This window comes from Lissotriton vulgaris, chromosome 11, assembly GCF_964263255.1.
Source record: "Lissotriton vulgaris chromosome 11, aLisVul1.2, whole genome shotgun sequence".
Lineage (NCBI taxonomy): Eukaryota > Metazoa > Chordata > Amphibia > Caudata > Salamandridae > Lissotriton > Lissotriton vulgaris.
Genome location: NC_141699.1, coordinates 752,596,189 through 752,619,927, shown reverse-complemented (window position 1 = coordinate 752,619,927; position 23,739 = coordinate 752,596,189). Strand labels below are relative to the sequence as shown.

Genomic DNA, 23,739 nt, shown 5'->3' with positions numbered 1-23,739 from the left:
GCGCATACCCAACTTAACCGCAGACTCCGGTCCGTGATCATCTTGAACACGTTTAAGGACCATAGGCAGCACTGCCATAGACGGAGTGCCGTAGCACCTCGCATAGACCGCTGCAAAAGTCTTACCCCAGGTCTCACAGTCAACAAGTTCAGGGGCCAAATCTTTCGGCAAACTAAGCGTTAGAATCCGGTGTTTTTCACCAGGAGTCGTATTAGGAAATACAGCTTCCAGCTGGTCAAATTTCTCGGCAAGCCAGAAAGGAAAATCATCCTTATCCTGGGGCTTCTTGCTCATTACAGCATTGACCATGACGGGACTGAGTTTCAAACCACCCTGTCTGACCGGAAGCGCCGCACCCCCCGGGGCTCCACCCGGAAGATTACGGCCCATGTAATGCACTAAGGCTCTAATCACGGCAATTGCGACTACATGTAGTCTTCGAAGTACAGCCACGTTACAATTGCCGTGTAGAGGATGAGGAGTAAATCCAGCCAAAACAGGCCAACTAGCGCCTGAAATGGACAAAGGACCTGACCTCGGAGCTGTCAAAGTATGGGGTGGGGCGCCACCAAACCAAACTCGATGAGGCCAAACGTCAATAGGAACTTCCTGTGCCCTGTACGGAGTATACTCATTAGGTACAGCCGTGGGAGTGTACGTGTGGAACACACCAGAATTTGCGTCCACCTCCGGAAATGTCCCCCACGAATAAAACAGTTCGTAAGGGTAAGCAGCATCCGCACTCACCACCATGATCACAGCCAAGCCTTCCAAAGGCACATTTTACATCCGCAAATGATCTCGCACCGCAATGCGACTATGCTGCGGAATGTCCACGGCAGCCATGACAGCACAGGAAATACGAAATACAAAGTAAACTTTGTAGCACAACTGGGTAGTAATTCAAGGAAACCGTTTAGTTAAGATTCAAGCTTGAAAAGACCTAATTTAAAAATAGGTAGGTTTGTTCCGACACCACCGTTTTCCAGAAATGACAGTGAAGGGGTCAAGGATTGAATGATATACTACTTGAGTGTCATGATATAAGGCCAACAACGTATGGGCGCCATGTAGCGGGAATTCCGTTCTCCTACAGAACTGTGCATAGAGACCTGGAACCTCAGTGAATTAGGATGGCCCAAAACTCACCTCAGTACCCAAAATCCCCTTACCGAGCTAGCTACAGGGTCTCATTGGTCATAACAAACTCCCAATGTTTAGACAAACCAGAACATGAACTTAGATTACCTCGGTATCGTGGAACACATGAACACTCTTTCGCTATATAATCATTTCAAACCAGAACGTGGAGTAAATGAGGACACGTGCATATTTGAAATATTTATTTACTAATGCAGGGTTCTCAAACGCAGTATCTTATATAATACAAGCAAACATATTATAAGCAACAAAGTTATCAGCATAGTTACTAGTCCATAAAAGGCGAATGGTGACAGCATACTAAGATGCTGAAATGAATAGGAATTAACAACACCTAATTCTCACCCTCCCTATTTAGCATAGTATATTTATATCTATGAAGGTCTCATTTGGGTTTTAGCAGGGCGGGCCCATACCTCAAAATCTCAGTGGCAGAGGATCACATCATCTTCCACCAGCTCTCTGCATGCAAAGCACCATCAAGTGTGTTACGTGTGTTTTCAGCAAAGCAATATAAAACCTGCTTTGAGCCAGATTTTGGCAGCAGCATGTGTGTCATGTCTAGGGAGGTGCGAAGATCAGACCTCACAACAACCCTGTGTCGAGTTATCCTTGGAGCCTTCAGCACTCACTGTGCAGACAGTGTACCAAGCAAAGCTGATATCAGAGCAATAACATATTATTTCTCAAGTAAATCACGAAGCTCTTCTGGGTTGAAAGCTAAAATAACAATTATGTGTCATGTGCAAAATGAAGCAAAAGGAAAAATGGCGTTTAAACATTTAATAAGCTCATGCTAACTTAACACAGTATATAGAAACGAAATAGCTATATGACAGCCTGAGCTCTCTTCTGTATCCGGTGCCCTGAAAATGAGGTTTCAAGCTTCAACACTTGTGTTGCTAAAGCACCTATTTCTACTATTCTGGTTCATAAGTACAGGTTCTCGGTTTCAATTAGCCATCTTTAGCTCTACGTTCAGGGCTAAATTCTTATTACTTTGTAAACAGGAGTTTGCACACCATTGGAATTATGAGTTGAGCAGTGGTGGCTGTTGCGGAACATAAGTAGTGAGGCAGCACAAGAGAATAAAAAAATCGATTACTAACTTGCCAGCCGCCTCTTCCATCCTCTTCCATTCTTGTCAACTCCTGGCAGCATGCAACTGCCAGACTCCCCTAAGCCAATAGTATTACCAGCATGACAGCAGTGTCGTGATTGGTCTGATGGTCCTGGTTTGCAACTCAGACTTGTGCCTGGCAGCCTGGGACCTGCACAACACAGCCGGTTGGAGAAATGCTAAGTGTGCATGTCGGTTTGGCTGTCCTAAGACGGCCGGCCAAACCATCATGCGCACTTATGGTGCCCATCACTCCTCCTCCCTGCTCCTTCACAATAGCTTAGCCCAGCCCTGCCCCACCCTAGACTGCTTCAGTGCTGAAAAATAAAAGGATAATAACATCTTTTTACCTACATTTTATTTGTTTATTTATTCTGTTTGCACTGCTGAGAGTTGTGGGGTGACGCGGCTCTGCCTTAACGGAGGAGCCTCCACCGGGGTTGAGTGATAATATTCATACCCTTGCTGTTTTCCACTGATAGATTCTGGAAAATTGTCAAACCTGACGACATTTCTCAGGGGAAAAGCAACTGAAGAAAGGCAAAACATGTGGGATTAGTGTGTTAAATACTTATTGTGTACCTTATGCTTCATTTCCATATAGCAAACTTGAAATTGGAAGTGTTTACCACATTCAGTAAGTGCCTCACTCTGGGGCAATGGTATTTTCGGGGTGTGGTAAATGTCTCACCCTATCCTGCACAACTTGGAATCAGGCCCTTTGTACAAAGAAAAAAGAAATACTCTTTTCGACATAAAGGCTTTGATTAGGCATCCCTTATTAAATATCAGAATTTAGGAATTAATATCAGAATTATGAGTATCGTAGTCATTATCGCACCTGTTGCATGTTTTGATGCAGTGAGATGGGCTTGATGGAACACAAGCAAGATCTACACACATTTTGACTCTCAAAAGAAAACTATAATACAAAATGTCCTAAAAACAACACAAGCAACATTACTAAACAAGAATACAGTTACTATGTGCCCAAACTACCTCCTAAAGTTGAATTGTGAGAACTAATCGCTCCAACATTAAAGCACAGTTTTTCAGGTATATTGGTAAAATCCATGGATTTAGAGGGAGTTCTGAAAGAGAACTGAAGACATATTGGATTATTTCAGTGTCTGCCACACGAGAAATATTTCACCAGAGTAGATTATCATGTATGTGTCTTCCAAGAAATAATGTTTCTGAAGGGGAACAGCCATTACAACGCGGGTTTTACCACGCATTGCTTTTACATCGCATGCATTACAACGCATGCGATGTTACAACGTGTGGTAAAACCACGCGTACCATTACATCGCATGCGCTTTTCCAACGCATGCGATGTAATGGCTATCCACGCCGTTGTGAGGAAACTTAGGCTATTTCCTCACAACAACGTGAAGCATGCAAGAAGGAGGAAGCAGGATCCGAAGGCGACGCTGGAGAGGAGAGAGGTAAGGGGGTTGGTGGTTGGGGTGGGGGTTACTTTTGTAGGGTTTAGGGTAGTGTAAAAGTAGTGTGGTAATTAATGTTTGTGTTGTGTGTGTTTTTTTAAAAACGTTTTAGTGTATGTTGTAGTGTTGTCGTGTTTGTTTAGTGTAGTGTATTAGGGAGGGCAGTGCAGTAGTGTTAATGTAGTGTAGTGATTTAGGTTTTAGGGTAGTGTAGTGTTGTAGTGTTTGTTTAGTGTAGTGATTTAGGTTTTAGGGTAGTGTAGAAGTGTTTATGTAGTGTATTTATTTAGTTTTTAGGGTAGTGTAGTGTTTGTTTAGTGTAGTGTATTAGGGTTTAGGGTAGTGTAGTAGTGTTTATGTAGTGTAGTGATTTAGGTTTTAGTGTAGTGTAGTAGTGTTTGTGTAGTGATTTAGGTTTTAGGGTAGTGTAGTAGTGCTTGTGTAGTGTAGTGTTTATGGTTTAGGGTAGTGTAGTAGTGTTTGTGTAGTGTAGTGTTTTAGGGTTCAGGGTAGTGTAGTAGTGTTTATGTAGTGTAGTGATTTCGTTTTTAGGGTAGTGTAGTAGTGTTTGTGTAGTGATTTAGGTGTTAGGGTAGTGTAGTAGTGTTTATGTAGTGTAGTGATTTAGGTTTTAGGGTAGTGTTTTAGGGTTTAGGGTAGTGTAGGGGTGGGTGTAGTGTGGGTAGTATTGTAGTGTAGCAGTGTTTTAGGGTGTAAGGTAGTGTAGGGGCGGAAGTAGTGTGGGTAGTGTAGTAGTGTTTAAGGGTTTAGGGTAGTGTAGGGGTGGGAGTATTGTGGGTAGTGTAGTCGTTTTTCAGGGTTTAGGGTAGTGTGGTGTGGGAGTAGTGTGGGTAGTGTAGTAGTGTTTTTTGGGATTAAGGTAGTGTAGGGGTGGGAGTAGTGTGGGTAGTGTAGTAGGGTTTAGGGTTTAGGGTAGTGGAGGGGTGGTAGTAGTGTGGGTAGTGTAGTAGTGGTTTAGGGTAGTGTAGGGGTGGGAGTCGTGTGGGTATTGTAGTAGTGTTTTAAGGTTTAGGGTAGTGTAGAGGTGGTAGTAGTGTGGGTAGTGTAGTAGTGGTTTAGTGTAGGGGTGGGAGTAGTGTGGGTAGTGTAGTAGTGTTTTAGGGTTTAGAGTAGTGTGGGGTGGGAGTAGTGAGGGTAGTGTAGTAGTGTTTCAGGGTTTAGGGTAGTGTGGGGTGAGGTGGGAGTAGTGTGGGTAGTGTAGGTGTGTTTTAGGGTTTAGAGTGGTGTAGCGGTGGGAGTAGTGTGGGTTGTGTAGTAGTGTTTTAGGGTTTGGGGTGGTGTAGGGGTGGGAGTAGTGTGGGTTGTGTAGTAGTGTTTTAGGGTTTAGGGTAGTGTAGGGGTGTGAGTAGTGTGGGTAGTGTAGTAGTGTATTAGGGTTTAGAGTAGTGTAGGGTGGGAGTAGTGTGGATAGTGTAGTAGTGTTTTAAGGTTTAGGGTAGTGTAGGGGTGGTAGTAGTGTGGGTAGTGTAGTAGTGGTTTAGGGTAGTGTAGGGGTGGGAGTAGTGTGGGTAGTGTAGTAGTATTTTAGGGTTTAGGGTACTGTGGGGTGGGAGTAGTGTGGGTAGTGTAGTAGTGTTTACGGGTTTAGGGTAGTGTGGGGTGGGGTGGGAGTAGTGTGGGTAGTGTAGTTGTGTTTTAGGGTTTAGAGTGGTGTAGGGGTGGGAGTAGTGTGGGTTGTGTAGTAGTGTTTTAGGGTTTAGGGTGGTGTAGGGGTGGGAGTAGTGTTTTAGGGTTTAGGGTAGTGTAGGGGTGGGAGTAGTGTGGGTAGTGTAGTAGTGTATTAGGGTTTAGAGTAGTGTTGGGGTGGGAGTAGTTTAGGTAGGGTAGTAGTGTTTTAAGGTTTAGGGTAGTGTAGGGGTGGTAGTAGTGTGGGTAGTGTAGTAGTAGTTTAGGGTAGTGTAGGGGTGGGAGTAGTGTGGGTAGTGTTGTAGTGTTTTTGTGTTAGGGGTAGTGTAGGGGTGGAAGTAGTGTGTTGTGTAGGGTTGTTACTTACCTTGCATACTTTTACCATGAGTTTAGCTTCACCACACATGCCTGTGCGTTGTAATGGTATGCGTGGTAAAGGCATACTCGTGGTAAAATTATGCGATGCAATGGTATGCGATGTCATTGACATCGTGTAGTAATACCCGCGTTGTAATGGCATATGTGGTATTACTATGCGATGTATTGACATACATCCGTTTCTGAAACAAAGAAAGAGTATTGATTCCAAGCAGGCAGCATTTGTGCCACAGAAGATGCAAAGCCTATGTAAAGCAGTGTTTCTCTCTGTGTAAATGCCCATAAAGAATCCTACGACAGGAGGAATTCCATCAAGGTTACTTTTTGTGCCAAGATGAAATGTCCCTCACTGTATGAGAGTACTCTGAGGGCCAGTGAGATGGAACCCCTCTTCTCCGCACCTTCTCAGAAGCTTTATTTCATGGGGTAACCTATTGCAATAGCTAGTTAGTAGTATGGAATCAGGAAGCACACCTTTTAGGTGATTATATGGATAAGCTGTCTAACTCAATAATGTGGCGAGGGAGCATCACCTGATGCTATTGTGTAGTTTGGTGTTGGTCAGTGAAACTCCTTAAAAGGAGAACAGCAGCATTGATGATTGGAGCTTGTACTACTGAGTGTCAGTAGATGGACTTTTGGGGCCAAGATATGCCCCACTCCTTTTGAGAAACGGTAGCAGGGAAAGTTGTGTTACACAGGCACAGGCGGCAAGTGCATTGATTGTTGCATGGGTACCACAAAGGCAGCAACTGGCATTTAGAAAGTGACTTTAAAGTCAACCCGTTCTTGCTTTAGATACAGATAATGTCTGTCATAGTGCTATGTCTGGTAGTGAGCTCTGGTGCCAAATGGGCCTCAGGGTAGGGGGTGGTGTTACCCAAGACTGGGGTAGTTGCATATCAAAGGCAGCAGAGGTTTGTAGCCTCTGACCTTGATAGTCTAAATTTACTAGCCATCCTGCAGGAGGAGGTGTAATCACCTTCCTCCGGACAGGCATTGTTCCGGTCTCTGAGAGCGTGGGTTCCCCTGTCAAGTGGAGCAATAGACATCAATATCACCAAGATATGCTGCACTAAAAGACTCCAACCCAGCCAGGACTTTGTTTACTAGCTTCTGGAAGGTTTTAGGGGCATTCTTTAGACCAAATGGCATCACAGTGAACTGGTAATGCCCATCTGGGGTCGAAAATGCAGATTTGTGTTTGGCTCCTGGGGTGAGACCAATCCGCCAGTACCCTGATGTTAAGTCAAAAATACTGAGAAACTTGTCTGCACCTAACCTGTCTATCAGTTCATCTGCTCCTGGAATACGTTGAGCATCAGTCTTGGTAACTGCATTGAGACCCATGTAGTCCACACAAAACCTCAGCTCTGGTTTACCTCCTTTGGAATGAGATCTGGGGACTAAGACCACAGGGCTGGGCCAGGGATTCTCAGAGGGTTCGATGACCCCAACCTCCAGCATCTTGCTGACTTCAGTTCCAATGCTTTCCTTAACTTGGTCAGACTGCCTGTAGATTTTATTTTTTACAGGTAGGCTCTTCCCAGTGTCCACATCCAGTGTGCACAAGGTTGTCTGACCAGGGGTTAGGGAAAAGAGCTCAACATACTGTACCAGGAGTTGCAGTGCAGTTTGCTGTTGGGCAGTGAGGGTGTCACACAAGACAACTCCTTCAACAGACCTACCTTTAGGGTTGTTTTGAGAGGACGTTAGGAGATTTTTTTTTCATAACCCCCTCATGCACCCTCTGTGTAGTGGGTCTAACATACAAGACTCATTTTACCCTACCCCGGTGGCACCTTATGGCAATCTGAGATTCCATGCCCGAGTTTCCCCTCTCCCCCTGATTTCAATAGACCTCAGCTTGCAAGCACTCCCTGAACACATGAACCAATGGCTTGCCAAGCTCCCGCTGTTGCTGGGGTCTTGGAGTGTTTTACCTTGTGCTTCCATCTGTTAGTTTGCACCTGCTCTTCCTGTAAGGTTAAGCCAGTGTACTAACACTTGTTTTCTTCAGGAGTCTTGGAGAACCTTCCAGATTGCCACATGTACCATGTGACACACGTGATCCTGTTGTTTACATTGGACCCTGAGCCTGTATATAAACCACACCCAAATCTGAGCCCCTTGCTTGGCCTACGCTACCAGAGGAGCAAGCTTCCTGCTTTGCCACTCACCTGAAGAATCGACCGGACCGGGGCAGTGTTGTTGCCGGCTGCAGTTCAAGCCCTCTGGGGATTCCCTTGGCTCCAGCTCCCTCGACACATCCTTCCTCTCCACCTCCTGCTCAGCTACTCCAGTTCCTCTCCTTGAGTCAAGACCTAGAGACCTTCATCAAACTTAGGATAAGTTGAAGTACTAGGCTAAGTACATGATATCAAGTTAGTGCATAGTATCCTTTTATAGTAGTAAGCAGGCTGGATTATTGTCATCCTCAGCCTATAGACTTGTCTTCAAGATTCTTCTCAGTGACGTCCCTCTAGTTTACCTTGATTGTTCTTGCTTCGGACCATTCCGTCAACATTGGCCTTTGAAATATGTTTCTACAAGGACTAGAGGGATTGCTCTGTTTTTCTATGATGAACAGTAGAGCCTAGAGAATTCTCCCTTGAGCGTTCAATTAATATGTTATCCTTTTAACAAAACCAGTATGCCTTGTATACCTTGGCAGTGTCATACTCCAATCCATGGTCCTAGTTTACCTTGGAAGTTTCATTATCCAATCCGTGTTCCTAGTATACCTTGGGAGTGCCAGAAACTCCAACCCATGTTTTGAGTGCAACCTTGGGAGTTCCAGAAACTCCAACCAGCCACCTAGTGTTTGGAAAGCGAAGTCAACAAAATCTGCCCAGGACTGACTTGAAGTTTTGTCAGTCTCCCTGAACTTAATCCTGTACTCTCAGTGGTGAGGCCAAAGCCCTCAATCGGTGTATCCTTCATGAGGTCATACGTCTCAGCTTCTTCCTCTTCCAGTGTCAGGAGTCTACCCCTGCACTTTACTGAGACTAACTCTCACAGCAGAGAGCCCCAGGGTTTCTGGTGTAACGTCCTCATTTTACAAGCCCTCTCAAAGGCTGTAAACTATTTGGTAATGGCATCATCCTCAACATATTTTGGGATAATCCCTTTGGGGATTTTGAGATCACTCGTTTCCTCTCTCTCCCTATTTACTTTGTTGCTTCCACCACTTATGGGTTCAAGACCCATCTCAGCCCTTTCTTTTTCTATAATCCAGGAGTTTGGCTTCCAGGGCTCCTTTTTGGCTAGTCTTTCAAGAAATACTATACGCCTAGGTACATCTTTAGGACAGAGGTTTCTGTCTTTGTCCTAATTCTCTCTGGTTATGATTGGGGGCTACCCCCTGGACTACTGACTACAGTCTCATTGTGACTGTCCACATCCTCCCCAGGAGTGACAGGACTTTTTTCCACCTGGGCTGCATTAAATTCTGCAAGGAGCTCCTGGGGTCTTGCTTTTGTAGGGTTTGAGCCAGTTGTAATTTTATTGGCTTTACAGAGGATCCTTAACTGCTGCATACTACGCTGTAGATAAGGGTGAGGTTGATTTCCTGCCGTAGCTCCTCTGAGCTAGATATGTTTAGCATAGTTGGGACCTTTTTAGAAAATCAAAAAAAATTGTAAAGACTTTTAAGGCCTAACTGACAAGTACACTATTTAATTTACTAAAACAATGACCTAAGGGACTTAACACAAGGCCCCAACAGTTGAGATTAGAAATATTTTAACAAAATAAAACATCAACACATTTTCAAAATACGTTTGAACTAATGTCAGCTGAGGATTTCTTTGTGGAATCACCTATTGACCAAGTGGTATCAGCAAATGCAAACTCATGTATTCCACCCCTGCCACCAATGTGGTAGTGCCAATGTAAGGGCACACAATGGAAAAAGAAGTCATTGCTTTACAGGGCTTCCTAAACGAATCCAAACTCCTCTATTTGTAGTAGTGTGGTCAAGCTGCTTAGGCTTATCATAGAGGAGTTTTAAGCATGTGTTGTACAGACACACACACAGTCACAAATAAGACACACACTAAAGAAGAAATCTGAGACCAATTTAGAAAAATAACATATATTTGTATTATATAATTTTAGACACCAAGATCTTCGGAGTCAGGTAAGTACTTTCAGATTAACTGTCGGACTTATGGATTTTGCAAGAAAACAAAAATATTGCAAAATAACAAATTTGAGTTATTAACCTTATCCTTTGGGAGGAAAGACATATACTGCATACAGGTACTTGTAGTCGAAGTTCAGGGGTGCCCTTTGGATCTTAATGTGCTAGGAGTCAAAGGTCCAAAGCACCACCAGCAGTTTTAGTTTACCTACCCTGGCGTGTCTGTGTGCAAAGGTGCTGGACGGGTTGGTAGCCACGAACGCGACACTGGTAAAAGCAAACCGGAACCTGAAACAAAGGCTTCAAGTGGGGACATGAGAACAAGTCTGGCAGAACCCAAAGAGGGGCTCAGCTCATAAAGGTATCTGTAGCAAGGGGTCGGTTGTCATGAACCCGGGCTGTGGGGTTTGGGTGCAGAGGGTTTTGGCCGGCAGGTCACTTGCGTTGGAGAGTCTACAGTTGTCGATTGACCTGTAGAGGGGATTGAAACAACACAGCAGGGCCACTCTTGAGGTAAGCCTCATTGGTCTGAAGTCCCTCGATATGCAGATCAGTTTTAGAGATGGTGGTGTTCTGACTGGACACTAGCAAGTTGTGGTTGCTGCAAGTGCTCCGGGACTCAGTGTATTGGTGCAGTGCAGCCCCTAGAGGGTCTAGTCTCTCAAAACTCAGTGGAGGGGCAGAGCTGACCTCCTAGGGCCACGGAATCATCCTTCTGCCGTTATTCTCCCTCAGTGAACCTGATGGTCAACAAAATGATGTACCAGACAAGTGTGGTTGGTGCCTGTAGATACAGGGGGTGGCTCCTCCACCCCAAGGGAAATGCTAAGTAGTTGTTGAAGTGCTGGACAGTTCTCCAAGGTTTGGGGAGGATGCACAGCTTTTGGACAAGTCGGACCTTTGTAATTGTCTTGGTCCCAGCAGCCAGGCAGGTGTTGGCATGAAGGCCAGGATTAGTCTTCAGTTCTTGTGGTGACGGCTCTTCTTTGGCTTTCTTCTGTTCTCAGCTAGGCGGATATGTCACTCTGGTTTCGGGGGGGGGGGCCCTAAATACTAAATTGAGGGACATTTAGGGGAGTGTAGGGCACCTACCCCTGGGGTGTCTACACCCCCTATATGACCACTACCTGTGAGGAATGAGCATAATCCTGATCCAGAGTTCCTAGTTTTACCAAAACAAGATGCTGGAATCCTTCTTCGACTGTTCACTACAGGTGCCCACCTTGTGGTTTGCCTAGCCTGTAAGTGTGACGCCTTTTGACTATTTAATTTCCCACCTGCTTCAGTTCCAAATAGGACTCAGGGCAGGGGGTGGCATTCCCTAGGACGTTCACCTCCAGCAGTGCCAGGTTTGCATATCAAAGATGGCAGAGGCTTTGAAGCCTCTGGCCTTGATATTCTAAATTCACAACCCATCCTGCTGGAGGAGGTATGATCACCTTCCTCTGGACAAGCATTATTCCAGGCCTCTGTGAGCATGGGCTCTCACCTGCAGGGGGTCAGAAGCTTATCTCTGGTGGTATGCTTGTCGATACCAGTCAGCCAGTGCACTAGGAGACTAGTAGGGGCATGGGGGCACCTCTAAGGTGCCCTCTGGGTGCATTTCCTCAGAAATCCAGTATAGGCATCAGTACAGATTTATTAAGACAAGATGTTTGATACCAAATAACAGTATTTTCAGTGAATCCATTATGTAGCTGAGTAACTCGTAATGGCCAGTGTCCAGCACGTACCTATAACATGGGTTACTGATCACTTGCAATGTCTACCAATGGAACTAGACATCACAGGGGCATATTTGCTCATGCAGATGTGCCCTCACATGTAATATAATGCACCCTGCCTTAGGGCTTTAAGGCCTGCTGTAGGGGTGGCTTACATATAGTACGTACTGTGTACTTGGTCATTGCCCTCAGGGAGGGGGCAATGTGTCTTTGGAACGGCTTGCACACATCCCACAATGGCAGTCTGCATGCAGTTTGTGTGTGGTAGCTTAGGGTGGCATAATACATGCCCTGGGTACCAGAGGTACCATTTACCAGGGACTTACAGGGGTGCTAAAGTCTTTGCCAATTGGGTTACAATAAAGCATTTGTCTTTTTTTAGGGAAAGAGCACTGGCACTAGGGCCTCAATGGCAGAGTTCCAGTGCACTAGCAATCAACAACATCAGTACCAGTGAACAAAAAGTGGGGGTAACCATGTGACAAAGTGGCAATTTTCGACAGCGGGTGTCTGTCTTAAAATGTTTTTTTGACTATTTAAAGATGCATATGAGTGAGTGTGCACTTATGCACCGCAGGCACCTAGAAATTGGGTTTCTATTGTTTTAGCAAACCCATTCAAATGGGACCACCAAGGATGCAAATAAGTGCACCACGTCCATCTTTGAACTGTGTTTATTAAAATGTTACAAATGCATTCAAAGGTGGGTGCCATGAGTGCACCCAAATACAGGGAAGCAATCTTTGAACAACATTTCTTTAAACATTAGAAATTATTCAAAATAGCCTCTGTGAATGTGCAACATCCACGGTGGCCATCTTTGAATGAATTTGTAATATTTTAATAAATCCCATTCCAAGATGGCCATAGCAGATGTGAGTGTTCACTTTCTAACTCACAAAAAGCAGTGGCCAAGGCATAGGGTTTACCTGCCAAGATGTATTAGCTTTACAAGTGCTTGTTTTTTTAAACAGTGTCTGAAGAAGATTGACCCAAGTAAGCTGATGGCTGAGTGGGACAAACATGTAGCCCCTCCCTGTGTATATTGATGAGATGAGATTTGGCAGACAGTTTCAGCTGTCTGTAGCAAGACATCAAAAGAATTGTTAGTTCAAACTAGCATAACATGAGGGCATATGTAAGAAATAGTAGAATAGCGATTATCTGTATGCCAGTATGTGTAACTCGCAAACAGGTAATCACAGGGTAAACATCGTTTACAATGCGGTGTTTACACCGCAGTGCCTTTACAACGATGCCATTACAACGCAAGTCGTTACTACGACTTGCACTGGATGGCGCGGTTGGACAAGGAATGTTGTTATTTTATATTCCAACACCTTCCCTACTGTTACGTGGACTGGTGTTGGAATATAAAATTATAATATTCCAAAATCCACGCCCTCCAACGCAAGTCGTTGTAACGACTTGCGTTGTAATTAGTACCGCGATCTAAAAGTTTGCGTTGTACTGACATACATCCAATCACAGTATTGAATGTAAGAAATTGGTTGGATCGTATTAGTGATTTGTTATTTACATGGATCGCTATTTAGGGAATAGCATTACCTAAATTGCAAATAGTCTTGCAAATAGTGAGTGCTACATATGCCCCAGTTTGATATTGCAATCAGGAAGTGGAATACTTTAGGAAGATTGGCTGAGAATCCACTCTCACGTAAGGGCCAGATAACAGAAATGAACGTTTTCGGAAAAGGAATTGGAGATCCTCAAAGAGGAGTGAGTGACCCATGTGATAAACTGTTTGGGAAAACCTCCCTTGCTGTGCCTGATTCCCAAAAAAGAAACACATAGAAGGCAACGCAGAAAAAAATAAATGATGTAGGACTCACACAGAGTCCATTGAAGAGATTAGAAAAAGATGGTATGACCTAAGATCCGGGACAAAGGAGAAGGTGGCAACCCTGCTAACTCTGTCCAGAGGAACAGGAGGAGCCCCGCCCACCCCCAACTGTTTGCCCCCCCCCCCAACTGTTTCCCACTTCCCCCACTGCACCTGAAGAACTTGTTGAAACAACGTTGGAACTAGGGGCAGTGGAAGGATTCGGAAATATTGACACTTCTGAACTGCTGATACCCCTCAAGATAAGTGTATTACAAGATTCTAATCACCACACCAAATACATATTAAGCAACTGACATTTTGCCCATGATCGTTCAAAAATGTTATTATATCAACATAATGCAATTAAACTCATATAACACAGCCATAGTACAATAAATAATACTTATTCAATTTTTAAACAGATATCCATTCTCATCAGACTGATGTGTCTGAAGTTGAGGCCTTTGTGGATATTCCAGTACAGAAAGAATAGCCACTTCTTGATGAAAGTGAAGACACAATACCACAGCTTACACCAATGAGCACAACACTGCAAGTGCAATCACAGTCTTCCAATGTATTAGGTGCAGGAAGTACTCAGAGGCTGAGCTAGGAACCTGTAGCCAGGCCACAAGACCAATGGGGTCAATTTAGATGTCGCAATCACTGTGTGCCCACTAATCCATCTCCCGCAAACCTTGAAAGTGGTGACATCGCACAAAATGTTACGGTGCTTGGTGGATTGGTGGCGTTGATGCTGAAAGTTCAGCGCCTGTTCAACAGAGAGAAATAAAGCAGATTAATTACAAACTTACTAATATTGATAATAGCATGGCAGCAGGATTGAAAACATTGCAACAACCCTAGCTGATGTTAGATTGATAATCTGACAGACGCTGTGAAGATCCCATGTCTACATATCAATGCAGACCATGAACAACACAGACATAGGGAATGTCTCACATGGAAGGCTTGATTACAGTAATAAACAAACTTGCACATGCAACATCTGTGTTATCAAGACATTCTGACAACATCCAGGTTAAAATTGGACACTACAGCGAGGATGTGGCCCGTGGACTGCTACAGATCACAAATGCTGCTGAGAGATGGCAAACCACTCAGATAGCAGGTGTCAATCAAGTAGTACATCCTGAGAGAGAGAACCACTCTAGTGTGAGTAGTATGTCTGTCAGCGACACTATGAGTGTGCATGGAACCAGGTGTGGCACTGCTGGAGGTGAAAATGTGGGTGCCAGCTCTTCTGGTTGCACCAAATGGAAGTCATATGATGATATCCTGGTGCTTATGTTGATTGTCCTATTTGTCATAACCCATATTTCAAATTATGTTCATATACTACTGGTGGCATAAAGTAATGTAATTTTGTATGCTTACAGTCCTTGAAAAAAAGGATTAAACTGTGATGTTTTATTACCTGCACAAAATGGCTTTGAGTTTTAATTAGTATTAGTTTTCAAGATTTCACTCACCCAGTGCAACAATTCTCAGTAATGTTAGCACACCACCTTTGACCCTCTGCTGCTCCCAATTCATCATGTTGCAGATCTGGCGGTAGCTGTTCTTCATCCTCACCAATTTCAGAGTCAGATACAGTAACAATTCAACCTTTTCCTGGGGCTTCTTTGTGAAGAATTGCACATGTTGCAACAATCTTGCAGCTGAAGTCGGGAGAGTTCTGTAGGGCATCACCACTCTTCTGCAGGCATCTAAATTTACTTTTCAGGATTCCAAATGTGCACCCAATAACACTTCTGGTTTTCCTATGTGCCAAATTGTTGCAACGCTGACAGCATGTGGCTGAATTCATGTATACAGTAATTATCTATGGGCGAATGGCATATGCACTATCACCTGAAATAGTAATGTATATTGATACACATCACATTTAAAAAATATGGTTCTGTTATGTAAAATAAAATAACATAGACTTATTGCCCAAAATGTATGCATCATCGAACTCTTCAGTTTGTAGTCTCATGGGTGCTCTCAGGTACATGTGCTATGTCTGTGATCACATGTTTTGCATCACACAGAACTTGTATAATCATAACATGAGTATTTTTCCTGTGGAGGAATAATACTCTATGGCGGAGGGTGGGCCAACTGACACATATGCACCATCTACACATCCAATAACATTTGAGAATTTTGCTACCCTGTGAATTTGAAGCATGCTAGTATGCAGTTCATGGGCATTTCTAGGCAAATATATGTGGGTATTGATTTGCATTAACATAGAATCAAGGAATGCGCAGAAATATTGCACTAGTGAACTCTGGGACACACCACCAGTTGCTGCAATCACACCAAAATAGCTGCCAGACGCTAATAAAAGCGCACTGCATAGCACCTGCACATGGGTTGGGATGGCCTTACTACATAAGGTGTGTCTGTCAAGCTGAGGCTTTAAATCAGCATTTATATCTATGATTACATGATTACATCACTACTTAACCTATACTTGCTGTATACCTCCTCTGTTTGTTCAAACAGTGTGACCCTAAGTCTGAAATTAAAATCCTCTCCTGTCTTCTCCGCCTTTTCTGCAATCCGGCCAAAATCTTCATTGTCATGACATACAGAGCAGCCATGTTGGAAAAACTCTGATGCATTTTGGGGCACTTGTTATAGCTTGAACATGATTACCACCTGGGTAGAGGTGGTGGCCAATTGCATTTGCAATTTGTTGTTTTTGTGACTATTCGTCATTTGTGACTGTGGCGAACATAGCGAATCGCAAATAATGATTTCTTATTTGCAATTCACTATTTGGAGTTGCTTAATTACTGATTTAGAAACCATTCGCAAATTTAACTTGAGGACTCCAATTAGGTACCACAAATTCCATTTTCATGCTTTAGCGACCGGTATTCAGTTTGTAAAGAATACCGATTCGCTAACATACTGTACATATGGCCTCTGGTTCTACTCGATTTGTAAAGATGAGTAGTTCAAATTCAAGCCTGCAATGTTTTAAAACAGTAGGGTAAATAATTTATGCAGGTACACTAGAAACAATACATTATGGAGAATCTGCATGTCAATCATTTTGGTCTGGCGTAATAACACACTACCAATATCACTTCCGTTATATGCGAAAAACTGTTTAAATGCATAATTTAATACATACGGCTGCATACATTCAACTGCAATGCTCACTATAAGCATCCTTCCTCAGTAAGTAGAACATATAAAATTAAATTCACATAAAATGTATCTATATATATATTTTGTAGTTTATTTTTTTATCAATTCCATCATTAGGATACATGGAAGAGGACCATATATCAGCAAAGCTCTGTCTTTGTTCTATTCATATGGAATAATACTGAAAAACAACAGAAGAAAGCTAAGTTATGGATTTCATATGTTAAGGTCGCTTTTCCAGCAAGGGCATTGGAGTAGTTCCTTTTAGGATATGGAATTCAGTTACTAACTGCATACTATTTAAAGCTATTTAAGATTTCTTCAGCCCTACATTCTGAATGTCTCAGCTGGTCTAATCTCTTTCTGGTGATATATGTGATATCATTCAGTAGTGCAATAACATCTGAACTACAGTATTTGCTGTATCCCTACAGGTGGTAGGAAATCACAATGGATGAGCAAGTGGGCACTTTGGAAGCATTTTGGAGATTACTTTCCTGTAAAGGTAAAATCGTTTATTTTTTATTTTTTGATTCAATAATAAATAATAATAAAAATATGTACTAAATGGAGTTAACTAAACAGTGTCATGAAGGTGGTCTGACACTAGAAGTCAGCATAGTACAACCAGAGACTTGTGCCCACAATCTTTATATTTAGATGGTAAATATTCCCTGTACACCTAAATGCCTGCCTGTATCCAGCGTCATAGAATGCCATGTAAAACAGAACCGTGCTAAGCTGGGTTATTCTGCCATGCCTGTACCCATCTATATACAGCCACAAACATCCCACTCAGGTAAAATGGCGTACATGTCCGAAGAGTAAATCTTCTGTAAAGAGCTTCGGCTGCACTGTGACTTTAAAGGTACAGCTAAGTTACTGGAATATGTTTGCATTGTGCCTTCATATATTTCTTAAACCTGTAAAAAAAAAATTCTCTTGGAGAATTACCTTGCTGCTCCAAAGTCGGAGATAGATAGACGACTTAACAAAATGTATGATTTGTTTTTGGTGTTTCAAAATGAATACTCAAAAGTAAGCTTTAATCGAACAGCAACGTGTCATTTTTGTATTCATGTTTTATTTATGGACCTGGTAAAAGCTAACAGTTTTTTTAAACAGATATAATATAATATAAACTTATCAGTGGCTCTTGGTAAGGCTCTCTCAACTTCTTTGGCTCAAGTCCTTTCCGCCATTGGCGTGAAACATTGTCAATCATATCTTGGATCCGCCCAAAGAAGGTTCTCACCATCTTCTAATGGCTGTTCTGAAGTATCCTTCTTCTGCATGAGGGGCTTTTGCAAATTTGAAAAGTCCAGTGGCGACGAAACATGTGTCAGACGGTTTTCGTGTGTTACTTTGAATAAGTAACAAGATTATACTGAAGATTTAACTTTGAGACTTTCTTGGACCTTCTTACAATTATCATTTCATTTACACCTTGTTCGTGTGTGCCCGGGACTTACTTGCAGTCACTTTTTTTTGTGTTTTTAAATTGCATCAACTATTAAATAAGTCTGTGTGAGAACTTTGTGTTTTAGGGTTTCGGTGCAACCCGTGCTCATATTGCTCTCTCATTCCTCTCCATATTCCTCCTCCTTCTTATCCCCGGATTTTTCATTTCTGTTTGTTTGCAATCTTGTATAGGGACAACCAGGGGTTGCCGGCATTGCTCGCGGGTGGTGGGGTGGGCACGGGGGAATCGCGCAGGGGGTTGGGGATCACGCTGGAGTGGGTCGCGGTGGGGTGGGGTCAAATATATTGTTTAAAATAAACTTACCTTGCGGCCAGCCGCATGCAGTAATGCAGCCTCCATGGAGAACGGGGAAAGTGTGCATGACTGGTTTGGGCAGCCCGAGAGGGCCGACCAAACAATCATTGCGCATTTAGGAATGGGAAAACCACTCCTCGCCTGTCCTGCTCCAAGAGCAGAGCAGCCCGCCCAGTCAACCACCCGCAAAGCAGCAGGATGTAGCCTACAATGATAATAACACAAAGTTATTATCATTTTAGGTTTCTGCTTCTCACTCCTTAAAAGCAGTGGGGCGATGCTCCTCCACCATAGCGGAGGAGCTGGCCCTGGGGACAACTCGACCTGAAGGTATTGGAGGCTCTACATGATCACCAACTTCATTACACAAAGTGACACTCCTCTTTTTTTAGGTTCAGGGAGATGAAGTGATTTGCCCAAAATCACAGAATGCTGAGCCGATGCCAGGACTCAGTATCGCTTCCCCGGTTCCAAATTCGCCAGCTCTGCCCATTAAGCCACAACCTCTCTCATTTAGTATTCAGTATATTAAGTTTGTATTTAGAGTTACAGTAAGTGTGACATTTTATTTGAAATATTGGATGGGCGTTCATTTGATGAGGTGGATGCATGAACTTATTTTTTTTCCAACATTATGTTGGTATTTTAATTGGGTCTTTTTTCCCCGCCCATTTGCTTCCTGCCGTCTTCCCTGACAGCCATTTGTCTGTGTTGTTCACAGTAGCCAGTTGACAGATGTTGATTTTTGCAGAGGCTTACAACAAACTGCTGCTCATTTTATTATTACTAGTGGAAACTGAAGTTGCTGGTAGGTGCGCACTCTGGACTTCTCATTTTGGTGTTGGTAAATTTGAAAATGCGCATGTGTGAGCGTAGCTGGAAGCTTATCTGTGATGCCAAAGTGCTGCGGTTATATCATGTGCACATTTCTTCACAGAATCTACTCTACTCCCATTAGACTTCATTGCTATCATCTCCAGCCAGATACAGGTGAGCCAGATGTGGAATGGATGGGGTAGACCTTTTCCATCTTGCATGGATATGTGGGCCAATTCAGTCTTTCTGGGTGAGGTTTCCATTGTACTAAGTGATATGGTAGGACAGGACTTGACGCTTACCAGGCGCGCAACGCCCATAGGGCTCAAAGGGCTTCAGCCTCCCCCGTTGGGTGTGTCAGCCTGGGCAGAGACAGCTTCCCGGGCACACACAGTCACTTTTTGAGCTGCTATATTCTGCCGGTCTGGTGCCCTTCCTATGGTAGCCGCATCCTAGTACTTCACAGGTCTTTAAAAGACCATTTACTTGTTAACGAGGCTTTAATTTTTTTTCACCCCTTCTTAGAGCCCCTGCATCTCCACTCTGACTATTGCTGGAAGAATTAGCCCCCCCCCTAAAATGTGGCTCTAGTTGCGCCTCGGACGCTTACTCCTCTCTTGGCACTTTTGGGGCACACAGGGGAGATCAAAGTGGGTTTCCAAAAATATGTGGACCTGGCTCTACTATTGGCTAAGCATAGGGTTGCCTGCCGTAAGGAGTGTGGAAGAGCGCTGAAATTCAACCACTGGCAATCTGACCTAATCTACTGCAATGAACAATTGTCCATATATGTTGAACTATTACCTCCTCGGTCGAGGCCTCAAGATATTTGGGACCTGCCATGTAAAAATCTGCCCTTGCATGGTCAGATGAACAAAACTGAGGGGGAATTAGCAGATTGAGATGTGCGCTAATCCCTGGAAACAACTGACATTTAGTCCCTTCTGTTGCCTTTTTACTATCTGAATATCTCATATATACTCCGGATATCAAATTAATTGAACTGAACCCATGTAATATTTCAGAATTTATGCAATGATCTGCCAATGTTTATCTAATCCTATTGTGCAATGATGGTTGAAGCGTTGTACTCTATTCTTATGTTGTTTAAATGGCATTTATACTCAGGGAGGACGAGGGAATGGAGGAGGGATTAATTGAATTGTTTGCACTGCATATGTGATCAGCGGCAGCTGCAATAAAAAAAGGGTGGTGGGGCGGGTGGTGTCGCGTGGACGGTGTCGCTCGGGGGGGGGGGGGGAATACAATATTAAAAAATAAATAAATAAACGTACCTTTTGCCGTCGGCCTCCTCCAGCATCGTGTCTCAAGCGCCGCCTCTCATCTTCTTTATGGGTCCCAGCAGCCCCTGGGACAGACTCCCTATCCAATCCCCACGCGAGCAGGAAAGATGCCCTGCTCAGACCAGGGAGTCTGTGGGGATTTCCCAGCCCAGATGCTCAGTGCAGCTGGGCTGGAGAAAACCTAATGCGTATGTGTGTTTTGGCAGTGAGACGGCCGGCCAAACACACATGAGCACTTAGGGAGTGGAATGTACATGCACTCCTCCTCCCCCCTCCCATGCCTTGGCCCTGCAAGAACATGGTTTTATTTTACATTTGCCAGCTCTGAGCCAGGCAGTGGGGCAACGCTCCTCCGCCATTGCAGACAAGCCGTTGCTGCATGGAATGATGTTTTCAATGCAAGAGGTTATGCAGTTTGTATTTGATTGTTCTTGTTGATTGATTCAAATCAATAAAGATGTTTTCTATAAAAGGGGGCAATATCACAAGATGTCAGACATGCAGTATTGTATCAGACTATTCATCGTTTAGCATGACCGACTGTAATGGGGGAGCTGGGGTGGGAGTAACGGACTCAGAGTCCTTGATTAAAGATTTCAATGAAGGCTTTATTTTTATGTAAGCTTTCCTCCTTCAGCTCGTCAGTCTTTCTCTTGCAAACTCGGTTCTTGATGGGCTCCAGAGTGGATAAGCCAGATAGGTCGGATCCTCCGTGTAGAGCGGTAACCAAAGAAACAAAGGAAAGAAAGGGGAGTTACTGGGACGTCCGGTATTTGTATATGCGGGGCCAGGAGTGAGGGAAACCAGTACACCGGTGTTTGTACAGTACTACGATAGTGCTCAAGTGCTGGTGTGGGGAAGGGAATTTAGAAGACTGTACACTCTTATATGCAAGTATTTACAGGCAGGCTCCTAGTCGGCAGGCTGGACACGCCGTCCCACCCAACCCGCTACCTTACCCCGTACCTGTGATAGCCACGCTGCTCCCGCGGGAGTGTCGCGGGGCGGCTCGTGGAGACGTTGGCCTACTGGCTTGATGAAAACACCTGGGCTCGTCTCATCCTCTTCTTCCGCTTCTTCCTCAAGGTTCCTCGACTGCTCACTCCTTCTCCGCTCACCAACGCCTTCGTCCTCCGGGGAAACGCCGTCCGTCTTGTTCCGGGTTCGTCCCTCTTTTGATGCAGCTGACTCTATGACGTTTAGGAGGGGAGGAGTCTCGTCGCGTTGGACAGCATAATTAAAGGCGCCCTGTCCCTTTTCCTCCTCGTATTCCTAAAGGTGTTCGCTTTTCTTGGGTTGCCATTCTTCGTGGAGGTAAGGAGAGTCATGCTGTTGAGAGGGGACACAAGCGGGTGACAAGGGTACAGCTGACCACCAGTCTCGTATTTTGTCTTGTCCCTCAGAGGAACGACCCGCCCCGTCACACCGACCTTTCCCCGTGACTTCTTTTCATTCTACCACTGGGCTGCTGCTTATCAGCGCACCCAGCAGTAGGATGAAAATAAATCACTGACAAAGTCTGTGGATCTGGCTTATTACTCAAAACACGAGTCAGATGTAGTCTCTTTGCCAAAGCTTGTTTTAAAGCACTTATTCATGTGTGAAAATGCAAGTAAAAGAAATGACCTACCTTTAGGAAAGCCGAAAGCCCAATCCCACATTTGTGTGCTCAGGAGTGTGATGATTATGTAACCACATTTCCCCCATTTATGCACCATCTACTCACCGTCACGACTCCTTACCTCTATTGTTCTAACTGTTTTGTGCCCAACTGTACAGAAGGGTGACCAACTGGCCTAGATGCAAATTCAGGACAGTGAGTGTAAAAATTCAGGACAGAAGGTCAAAATTCAGTACAAAATTCGGGACAAAAGGTACGTTTTACAGACACATCAGAGGAAGTCACACAATAGTACATAAGTAAGTAAATAGACAACCAACACATCAAAATAAGTTAATATTAGGTTGAGACAATTGTGCACTTGCCTTTCTGCCGTTTTTGGCTACTCTAGCACCCTTTAGCCCCCTCCCGACAGCTGCATCACAGTGATTATTCTGCTGTGTTTATTTGTTATTCTGTCTTATGCTGAACTGAGAACCAAAGAACAAAGCCAGAGAGGGCCAAGAAACACTTTTATCTGACCCCCCTGAAACCCCCACTTAAGCAGATATAGCGGGTGCTTCACTACATCTTTGAACAATTGTCATTCTTTATGTGATAATCATCCACAGTCAGAATGACAATGGGCCAGTCCACAGACTGAGGGAGGTAGATGAGGGGCTGGTGCAACCTCTAGAGTTCAAAGAAAAGTATGAGCTGGCTCCGACCATCGATCGTCGCAGGGGAACAGCACAGCTTGCTGCCATCCCCAAAATTACGGACAAAGGGCGTCCGTGAAAGAAATCCTCATGGACAACCGACAAGAGGCACAAATAACGGGCAGTCCGTGAAATAAATTTACAGACGGTTGGTCACCCTACTGTACAGGAAATGAGTGAAGGTGGAATGTGGTGTGCATATGTAGTATACTGACATTAAGTATTCTCATTTTCAAACATTCATAGTGCCCCTTCCCGGGCAATAGGCAGTGTTTAATTTGTAAAAGAATTAAGTGCCAGGGCTATTCTTAGAAAGCCACTGCAGCCTGCATCAGTCATACCCTGCCAGCCCTGCCATAACACCCAACAATCGAACTCCTAAAAATGGGACAAATCAGGCTATTTTAGGTCACACAAAGCTATACTAATGCCATGAGAGGCTGCTACTATTCATTTTCAGTGTATATTGACTTAATAAACAAGGTTGTTGTGCTCATCTCAAAATAAAAAAGACAGTGCCACCATGTGGTGGACTGTCACTAGAGCAGATGCTGACAATTAAGTGCTGGTGCCGAGGACCTGGAAATGACGGGCCCAAATTAAGAAGTGGCAACAGGTCCACAAAACCTTCCACGTGAGTCTCACGCTAGTAACTAATCATATCTACAAAGCTGGCTTAGTGCCATTTTCTGAAAGTTTATTTACAAGCCTCTGACTCAGCAGGGCAACATAGATATACTAAAAGAATACCCTTGGGGAGGAACATTCACACTCACTTGGGGAACTCTTTGCACCTCACACACTCAAGTGCATGTGTCTCACACATCATGAGTGCATAGTTGTCTTCACAATTTGCAACAGGGGCATCTCCTCCCTCCCAGCCA

At 44.0% G+C, this 23,739-nt stretch overlaps 1 protein-coding gene across 1 annotated transcript in view; it reads left to right on the top strand.

Annotated features, from left to right (window-relative positions):
* The window catches only part of LOC147683454 (diacylglycerol O-acyltransferase 2-like), a 421,011-nt gene that overhangs the window by 268,295 nt on the left and 128,977 nt on the right, over positions 1-23,739 (top strand). The window contains exon 5 of the mRNA XM_086943875.1: positions 17,074-17,144. Coding sequence (XP_086800001.1) covers positions 17,074-17,144 — 71 coding nt within the window. The remainder of the gene's footprint in view (positions 1-17,073; positions 17,145-23,739) is intronic.